Raw genomic sequence first — 9,658 nt, forward strand, 5'->3', positions numbered from 1 at the left:
CGTAAGAACCATTATAACAGGAGCTTAGACTTTGGGTAGGTGTGTCAAACAGCAATGTGACGTATGCCTGTCTATTTTATTGCTGCCCACTCAGTGAAAGCTCATTGAAATCAACACGATTTGTCTGGCTTTTGAGCTAAGACTACGCAATCGGTGCATATTTCACTTGAATCCAAAGTCATTTTTAATATGTTTTGACGCAAGAAATGATAGCTACGTCCTACGGAAAGTCCAAGGCCTTGTTAAAATGGTTCTAAAAGATAATTAACCAGACACTAATTGACGGGCAATTCGGTATACTTCATTTTGACTACGCAAAATTGCCTTTTTTATAAACTTAAGGGAAAATTGAGTAATGGGATCCGAAATACGATTATACAATTGTTATACATGCATTATCTCGTTTTATGGATGGCAGCATTTGCAAATCCAAAGAATTTTAGTCAAGATACAAGATAGATTATCTCATCTTTTCGAGATAGGTATCACAACAAAATATAATTGCTTATGTAGACTAGACAAAATAGAAGTCGGACTTTGTTGAGAAACAAGAAAGTTTTCTTGACCTGACGAGATAGTTATCTCGTATGAAAGCCCATTGAGCTCTTATTCGTAGGTAAAAAAATATATTTTTTTGCGAATAAACGCAAAACTTTCGCGATATATTGCCTTACTTCGCGAATAAACGCGAAACTTTCGCGAAATAACGCGTTGCTTTCGCGAATAAACGCAAAACTTTCGAAACATAACGCGTTACGTTTGCGAATCTAGATTTTAAAGATTTCCTACGTTTGAATTTATATCAATTTGTATAAGGTTTAATCTGATTCATTTACATCTTTATATAATATTATTTTGTTTTATTTTAAATCAATATCTTTGTTTTCATTAAATGTTCTTCATAGGGATTCTTGTATGAAAAAACAATATTTATATTTAAGTTTCGCAATTATTCGCGAAAGTAACGCGTTAAATCGCGAAAAAAAGTTTTACCTTCGAAAATGAGCTCAATGGGCTTTCGTAATCTCGGCTTGACGTGATATGCTATGTTGACTAAAATTATGTGGATGGCAGGAATATGCCACCATAGTGTACGTATATATTTCAAAAATTGAATTTTCGACACTATTTATCGTAATATTTTATAATATTACTGTTATATTGCATCTTGATATTAGTTTTGTTGTGAAATGATTACACAATATGAGTGATTTCTGTTTCTTCTTTAGAATTATCATTCTTATGGATTGACATGCCACATCAAACCCTTGACATATTACTTTTCAAGATGTAAAATACATCAGCGTAATCTTGCTGGCATTTGTTAAAGTTCGAAAGTTGAGCTGTCGCTTTCCGCCCTTAAATTAGATCTTTAACAAGATAAGTCAACCTTTCATATTTGATTTCTTTCCTTTCTCCGAGATACACAGTTACGATATCAACTAGCGAGATAAAATCTCTGTTCTTTGAAACATGATAACGGAAGGTGGTCATAGATGGACGTAAACATGTAATATATACTTAAGTTAAAGTTTTGATATTAATTTAAGTCCTAATACGTAATGTGTTCATCAAAATTAATCTTTTCATTTCAATTTTTCATTATCATTAAGTATATTTTTATTTTATTCATATTTTATCGCGCAATTGTTCTGTTGGTCTTGCTCTAACGATATTTAACTAATTATTTCATTTTTATACAGGCACGTAGCATTGGGGGGGGGGGGGGGGGGGGGGGGGGGGCAGGGGGCCTGGCCTTCCACTTTTTTACTTAGCAAAGATTTCTCTTAAATTTACATACAAAAAATTGAATTAACATGGATTTGCCCCCCCCCCCCCCCCACTTTTACGGTACCATGTACAAAATTGAATTGAAAATCAGATAATAAACAGTGAAATTGAATTTCAAAGGTATATATAAACAATAATCCTATTTTAAAAATGCACAAGTGAGAGTATGTTGAATAACAAGTAATAAACAATAATAAACTAACCAACTGTTTACCATAATCCTTTATGAAGGATATGTAAATTGGCTGACTCCCAATTTACCATGGAAATGAATAGCTACAAGTGACCTATTGAGGAAAGGGAGGTAAATCGCGACTCTGCTGTCGGTAAAATATTGTATCATTTAACCAAATTACTAGTATCGGCCATTCGAAACTCATTATAAATAACGAGTTGCTTTTATATTTCATACACTGCTCTTACTTGTAGCCAAAAAATGACTTCTATTTCTGATTAATATTTTATAAAAAAAAAAATTAAGAAAAAAGATATATATTTTTAAAAAATCTTTGATTTCACATCGAACAATTTTTAGATATTTCATTCATGAATTTTCAAAAGCTATATGAAAAAAAAATATTCTATCGAAAAATGAATGTCTCATTTCCCCACGTGCACTTTCTAACACAACCACAGATAGAGCGTAATTTCAGGAAATACTATAAAAAGTTCTTGGAACTCAAGTCTTACTTGATTTGAAATATTTTTGTCTTGTTTAAAAACTAGATGGTTATCAGAAAAAGTCAGAACTATTCTTTTAATAAAAAATGATAACAAAATAAAATGATAACAAATGATTAATACAATATATGTATAGCATTAAAGATGGTTTACTACAAAATAAAGAGTAAATGCTTAAAACTATTTATTGATGAGAATTAAAAATATTAAATTATGAGAATAACATAAACTGCTACATTGAGAATCCAATGTTAAATGTCATTGTTTGGTGTAAAGAGGCATGAAATGTGAAAAGGCAGTAATTTCAGGTCGAATTTGATTATGAAAAGCCACCATTTAGAGAGGGAAGTTTTGTTGTTGTTGCTTGGGTTTTTATGTTTTGTTTTGTTTTTTATTTAACATTATTTTTATGAATATTCAAAGTTTATGTAAGTTTTAACTTTTACTTTCTATATAAAGTCAGGATGTCCGATAAAAATTTATGTAAAAAGGGGGAAGTGTTATGGTAGGTTTCAGCCTAATCAACAGACAAATGAAATTACATGCAACAGTTGATCTTTAAAACTAAAAGAAAATACGAATATTCAACCCTTCTTCATATACAAATACAATATACAAACAATTACAAAAATGCTGAAATAAACCCGTTGATGTCTTTTCAATATGATCTTAAGCTTTGATATATGAAATTAGATGATCTAATTGTTTGGAAATGCCCAAATTGCTATCCTTCTAAAATACAAAAAACATACATTATATACCGAATATGGCAAAAGAGAAAAAAATCACCTTTTTAAATTTAAGAAAGAAGGAAGTTGTGATTAATATTGTAAATCCAAAGTCATAACAGAAAATACAAAATGAACTCATTTAATATTGTACAACGTGTCACTAACACATAGTAACTGTATTAAACTTTCCTGGTTGTTTTCATTTAATAGTCTTTTATGGACTTGTCATAACGGGACTTGTTTGGGCAAAGTTAACATTTGATTTCAATTCAAAATAAAATGTACCTTATTTGGAAAAAAACTCAAAACAAATGTACCTTGTTCAGAAATATTACTACCGCTCACAAACTTGCACTGATATAAATATTGTTAAAACGTAGACAAAAAGTCCTAGTTTTGCGGTAGAAAAATACAAATACGAGTTATTAAAATATGAAAATAATTCAATTAAGAAACTTATGTATAAGAAATTCTACATGAAGTCAAATATGCATTATAGCCACAACCAAAATCTCTCTCTCTCTCTCTCTCTCTCTCTCTCTCTCTCTCTCTCTCTCTCTCTCTCTCTCTCTCTCTCTCTCTCTCTCTCTCTCTCTCTCTACTATATGCGTGTAATTGTTTTGAGTTCACTTTTCTAAAGTAGTATCAATTATTTTTTTTATTCATAAATACCCTGATTATCTATTCCAAAACAGCCTGATTATCTATCTGATTATCTAAACCAGTTTGAAGGCGTTCATAAAGATATATAAGTGTAATTTGTATTGTTCTAAGGTCTTGATATGACAACATACATGTATATACATGTATAACTCCCTAATGCTAAATTCCTTCTCCTCAGTACAAAGTACAGGATGTCGATCTACCAGTGTATACTTAGGGTTATTACAAGGAAATGGACTGTATTAGTACGTAATATTAAGTAATACAGTTAAACGCCACCCTGCATCATTTATTATACGTGTACAAACTATCCAAAGTAAGGGCGTGTCTCGTCATGATGAATAGAATCGTGACTAGTATCCAGCAGATTGTTGCTGCCTGGCAGAAACTCCTAGTCTGTTTTATTATTGGTACATTTACTTCCTTTATTCACCAATATGTCTGCATAATAAACTAATGTTAAGTACATATATAACAACTTATTTTCCTTCAAAACAAAATGTTCGACAATATCCATACAAACAAGGTTGGACAAAGAAAAAAATTGTTTGTTCGTTTGTTTATTTCACCCAACTGTGTATATACATATCTAATAAAATGCATTGTTTTCCTGCACACATAAGTGCAAAGCATAACATTTGTAGATTGATTTCTATGGTATTATCAATGCTTGCACACTCACTTAACTCTCACTAAATACCTTACAGCCACCCCACTTGCGCTCATATTTCCTTAAATGCACTTACAATATTATCAGCTGTAATGCAAGCATGAGTCAGAGACCAAGCTTTTCACTGAAAAAAAGTGAACAGTTGTAACTTTAGATAGGGACTAAGCTTTAAGGAAAAATTGCATGTATACCGGAATAAACAAATGCTGTAAGACCAGCAAAGCAACTGAAGATCATATATATAATATGTTGTGTTGGTTTTGCTTCCTTTCTTTTGTCATCAATTCACAAATATTTGATCCCAAGTTTTGTTTTTATATCACCTCAAGTTACCATTGTCAATCCCTACATGTATCTGCATAAAAAGGGCCTTAATAAGCAGACTGCATACTGCACAAGTCTAATGTAAATATGTAACACGTTTGAGATAACTAAAAACTATTATAAGTGTGAAGGCTGAATTACGTCAAAATAACTGGTGTGTTGAGTGTGTGTTGCGATGTGCTGCATCAATTGTGCGCGCTGCATCAATTTCACACATTAAACACAGACCCCATAAGATGCAAACAAGAAGGGTTAGAAGTCTTACGCAGATGTAGTGGCTGTCCGTCATAGACCGACCGACTCAATCGGCCTGGATTATCCTTCCCAGGAAGTCTCTGTCCAAGTTTTGGAGACTAGGATGTTGCAAAGGAAGATGACACATGTTTCAACAAACGTTAATTACTAGTAAGGAGAATGACGCGTCAATGACAACATAAGCCCACTTATCGGTACAATCATTGTTTTCGTTGGTCTATATAATTTTCTACGCCATAATTGATCCCTCTCTGATTTCGTAAATTAAGAGGATGTGCTAAAACAAAGTACTACATCATGTCTAGATGCCAAATTTATTTATATTATTTTCTGAGAAGGAAAGACTGAGTGCTCAGCCCTATATAGAATTGTTTCAGTGATCAGCGCAAAATTTACATGTACTTATATGTCTAGCAGGAAGTGTTGTAGCAAAATATTTCCCCTTGAACATGCGATCCTTGATATTCCCTGTTATTTGTGTTACATTGTTATCGTAAAAACTGAGCAAATTAAGGAAGAGACCACATTGCTTTTATTAAATTAAAACCAAAAATTAAACGTACAAAATTTTATACAATGGTGCTAAGACAACTAACACACCATTGAGCTTTGCCGCAACAAAAATACTGATATGGTTTTGATAAGACACAACCTACATCTTCCGAATCTATACTAAATAGCTTCGATCATAAATCATGCATAATTTGCGGCTGCACTCTGAACTAGTTCCAGATATCATTGCAAAGAACTATATTTTTATATACTCAACTAGCGGCCATCTTATCCCGCCCAAAACACACAGCCCAGAACAACCGTTGTTGCGAGAAATCAACTTGGAATGTCCGGGCAACTCAAATTGTCTCGTAAGGCATAGCACATAATAAACACACTGTGACCTGTATAACACAATAATCCATGTGTTTACGTCTAGATTTCATCAATTTAAAAAAAAAAACAAAATCTGATCTACATTTAGTTTTATCAAAATGTAATTTAATAGTTATATACTAAAAAGTTTCTATTGTTTTTTGGGGTTTTTTTTGTTTTGATATTCCATTCGTCCACAAATTTGTGGACATCAAGTAGAGCTTATTGAATAAATGCAACGCAAACATGATTGTAAGTATACAAGATTTAAGTAAACCCGGACACAAATCGTAAAGGATTCATCCAGCCATTTCCCGTATTTCCGTTACAGGAAGAAATGGCTGAAAGGTGCTTGAGGATGTAATTCAATGTGCCCATATAAGGAGATATATTTTATACAAAGGTCACGTGCGTCGCCTCATATAAAGTTAAGACCGGGATTTCTCATAACACTGCTCAGTGAGAGACCGAACTCAAACCATCACTTTCTTGTCTGGATATTAATCTTACAACTTCACAATGGGAGATGAAGATATTGCAGCTTTAGTCGTAGACAATGGATCCGGAATGTGCAAGGCCGGATTTGCCGGAGACGATGCTCCCAGAGCTGTGTTTCCTTCCATTGTCGGACGCCCCAGACATCAGGTACTAAGTTGGTCTAAATAAGTGAAAAAAAATTCTGAAATGCCTTTGTCAGTTTAACGTATCACCAGTGTATATGTAACACCGAGTTAACACGCAACTTTAGTATGAGCTGAAAATTATCCTCAAAAACCTACTGAAATAGGTTAACATTTCTAAATATAGATTATGCGTACTTGGCTTTTTAATTCAGTAATAGATGTGAAACTATATACATGTAAAGGCCATCAAAATGGCATTGTGTAGCCATATGTGGAAAATGATTTACTTCATTAACTACATGGTTTTCTTGAAACAGAAAATTTCCATTTCTGCCCACGCCTTTTTTACTACGAGGTTACTTTTCAACTTCCTGGTTTCGGCACACGCCCCTTTCTCCTTCCTGTAGAAAACTGTAAAGTTTATCATTAGATGTTGGAAGGTTTTACTTATCACAAAATAGAGACTATACAGAATCGAATCTAAAAATATATACTTTTACTGTTTATACCGTATGAAGTGAATCTTGTGCATCTATCCTCATCTAATATTTAAATAATACTCACACAATATTAATTTTCTTAAAAAACACACAAAAACAACCAAAAAGCTAACTTTAAGATAGATTATAAACATGTTCTCATAACTATATATAATCTGCTTTTAGGGTGTGATGGTTGGTATGGGACAGAAGGACAGCTATGTAGGAGACGAGGCCCAGAGCAAGAGAGGTATCCTCACCCTCAAGTACCCCATTGAACACGGCATCGTCACCAACTGGGATGACATGGAGAAAATCTGGCATCACACCTTCTACAATGAACTCCGTGTGGCCCCAGAGGAACACCCCGTCCTTCTGACCGAGGCCCCACTCAACCCCAAGGCCAACAGAGAAAAGATGACACAGATCATGTTCGAGACCTTCAACTCTCCCGCCATGTACGTCGCCATCCAGGCCGTACTGTCCCTGTACGCTTCCGGTCGTACAACCGGTATCGTACTCGACTCCGGAGATGGTGTGTCTCACACAGTCCCCATCTACGAGGGTTACGCCCTTCCCCACGCCATCATGAGATTGGATCTCGCTGGACGTGATCTGACCGATTACCTCATGAAAATCCTCACAGAGCGTGGATACTCTTTCACCACCACAGCCGAGAGAGAAATCGTCAGAGACATCAAGGAGAAACTGTGCTACGTTGCCCTGGACTTCGAACAAGAGATGACTACTGCTGCTTCATCCTCATCTCTAGAGAAGAGCTATGAACTTCCCGACGGTCAGGTCATCACCATTGGCAACGAGCGATTCAGGTGCCCAGAGGCCATGTTCCAGCCATCCTTCCTTGGAATGGAATCTTCCGGAATCCATGAAACATCATACAACAGTATCATGAAATGTGATGTCGATATCCGTAAAGACTTGTACGCTAATATTGTCCTGTCTGGAGGTACCACCATGTTCCCCGGCATTGCTGACCGTATGCAAAAGGAGGTCACCGCCCTCGCTCCCCCAACAATGAAGATTAAGGTCATTGCTCCACCTGAGAGGAAATACTCCGTCTGGATCGGTGGTTCCATCCTTGCTTCTCTCTCCACCTTCCAACAGATGTGGATCAGCAAACAGGAGTACGACGAATCTGGACCATCCATTGTCCACAGGAAATGCTTCTAAATAGACTCATTAGTTTTAATAAGATTCTTTTTCTGTAGTTTAAATTGTTTAGTAGTAGTTCTCATTACACACACGTGATGATTGAGTAAAGACCTTCTGGCCATCAAGTGGCTGTGATAGGAGTTTAATATAGATTGCATACCCCTTAGAAATATCTTAGATCAGACTAGTATGAAATATGATAAAGCTTTATTAACACTGTTTCGTTCTTGATTCTGAATAAAATGTTATCACATTGTTGTCATGAATTTTTTTCTTTGCCACCAGAAGTTCGAAGAGCAGTGTGATGATGCACAGGTGAAACCATGGTATTTGGAATTACCTTAATTGATTTTATACATGTATAGCAGAATATAAGTGGAGAAAGACATCGTACTTATTATCGGAAACTCAAGGCCAGTCCTGCAAACGATTGCTGGCCGTAAGCTATTTGGTTGATTGTGTTTCGTTCTCTAAAAATTCCATACGCTATTCCAATTGATCCTTTTTCATTTTTGAGAAGGAAGTCTAAATCACTTTAACGCTTACGAAGCTAACGGAAGTTTTGTTTGAATTTAAAACCTACTAAACTAGAGATATCATTGCCCCTGCTTTATTGCCGTCTTTCTTGGAAGACGGTATAAATAGTTGAAATAATTTATTACCGTCTTCCTTGGAAGACAGTATAAATAGTTGAAATAATTTACAGTCTCCGGGTTGTGTACTTCCTCTCCTTTGTGATTGGTAGAAAATACATGATGTTAAAATTTACATTTATTTTATTGGTTGAAATACTGTTCAACGCAAGGGAGATGATTTTCTGGTGATCTTTTTCACATGCGACTTATCAAAATTCAGCCTTTGATTTTCAGGTCCAACTAGTTGAAAGTAATATTCTATAATATCTATTGAAAGTAATTGTTTTTCTTTTAGTATTGTTTATTCAAATATTAATACAAAAATGTTTTTAAAAAAAATGATGCGGTATGGCTAATATTGGTAAAGTTATTTGCACCTTAGATAGGTAAAACTAATATCAGTTAAGCAAGATGCTGAAAGCAGTGGTATAACTTTGATTTTATCAAAATAATACGAGTCTACGACCCTTCCTAAGATCCTTTTTAGTTTTTACCCTACTATATATAGTTGACCTCAACTTACAAGCTCGGGTATGCATTTCCCAATTTTAGACACACGGGCTTAAAAGACACATAATGACATAAAAATGTTCCACTCGCCATGCTAAGTAAAGGAATGGAACATTTATATAGAAAGAATTAAACTGTCTTTGATAACTAATTGCAATTTAGGGTTTGCTCTAAAGACGGTTAGCTTTTTTTAAAGCTAAACTTGTTGATGAACTTAGAAAGGTTAATATTCAATCATGAAAGCAAGAAGAAGTTG

General features: G+C 34.5%; 1 protein-coding gene and 1 long non-coding RNA gene across 3 annotated transcripts; one reads left to right on the plus strand and one right to left on the minus strand.

Annotated features, from left to right (window-relative positions):
* Positions 1 to 2,317: 2,317 nt before the first annotated feature.
* LOC117684889 (uncharacterized) lies at positions 2,318 to 6,065 on the minus strand. Of its 2 annotated transcripts, none has more exons than XR_004598610.2 (3): positions 5,126 to 6,065; positions 4,613 to 4,660; positions 2,318 to 3,204 (listed from the first exon to the last, which is right to left on the minus strand). It is a non-coding gene; the product is annotated as an uncharacterized lncRNA (long non-coding RNA). The 2 variants fall into 2 exon arrangements; XR_004598611.2 differs by lacking the exon at positions 2,318 to 3,204 and adding an exon at positions 3,918 to 4,307.
* A 436-nt stretch (positions 6,066 to 6,501) lies between these two features.
* LOC105340469 (actin) lies at positions 6,502 to 8,275 on the plus strand. Its single transcript, NM_001308859.1, is given in 2 exon segments — positions 6,502 to 6,627; positions 7,271 to 8,275. Coding segments are annotated over 2 exon segments (1,131 nt in total).
* Positions 8,276 to 9,658: the final 1,383 nt, after the last annotated feature.

Source organism: Magallana gigas, chromosome 7, assembly GCF_963853765.1.
Source record: "Magallana gigas chromosome 7, xbMagGiga1.1, whole genome shotgun sequence".
Taxonomy (NCBI): domain Eukaryota; kingdom Metazoa; phylum Mollusca; class Bivalvia; order Ostreida; family Ostreidae; genus Magallana; species Magallana gigas.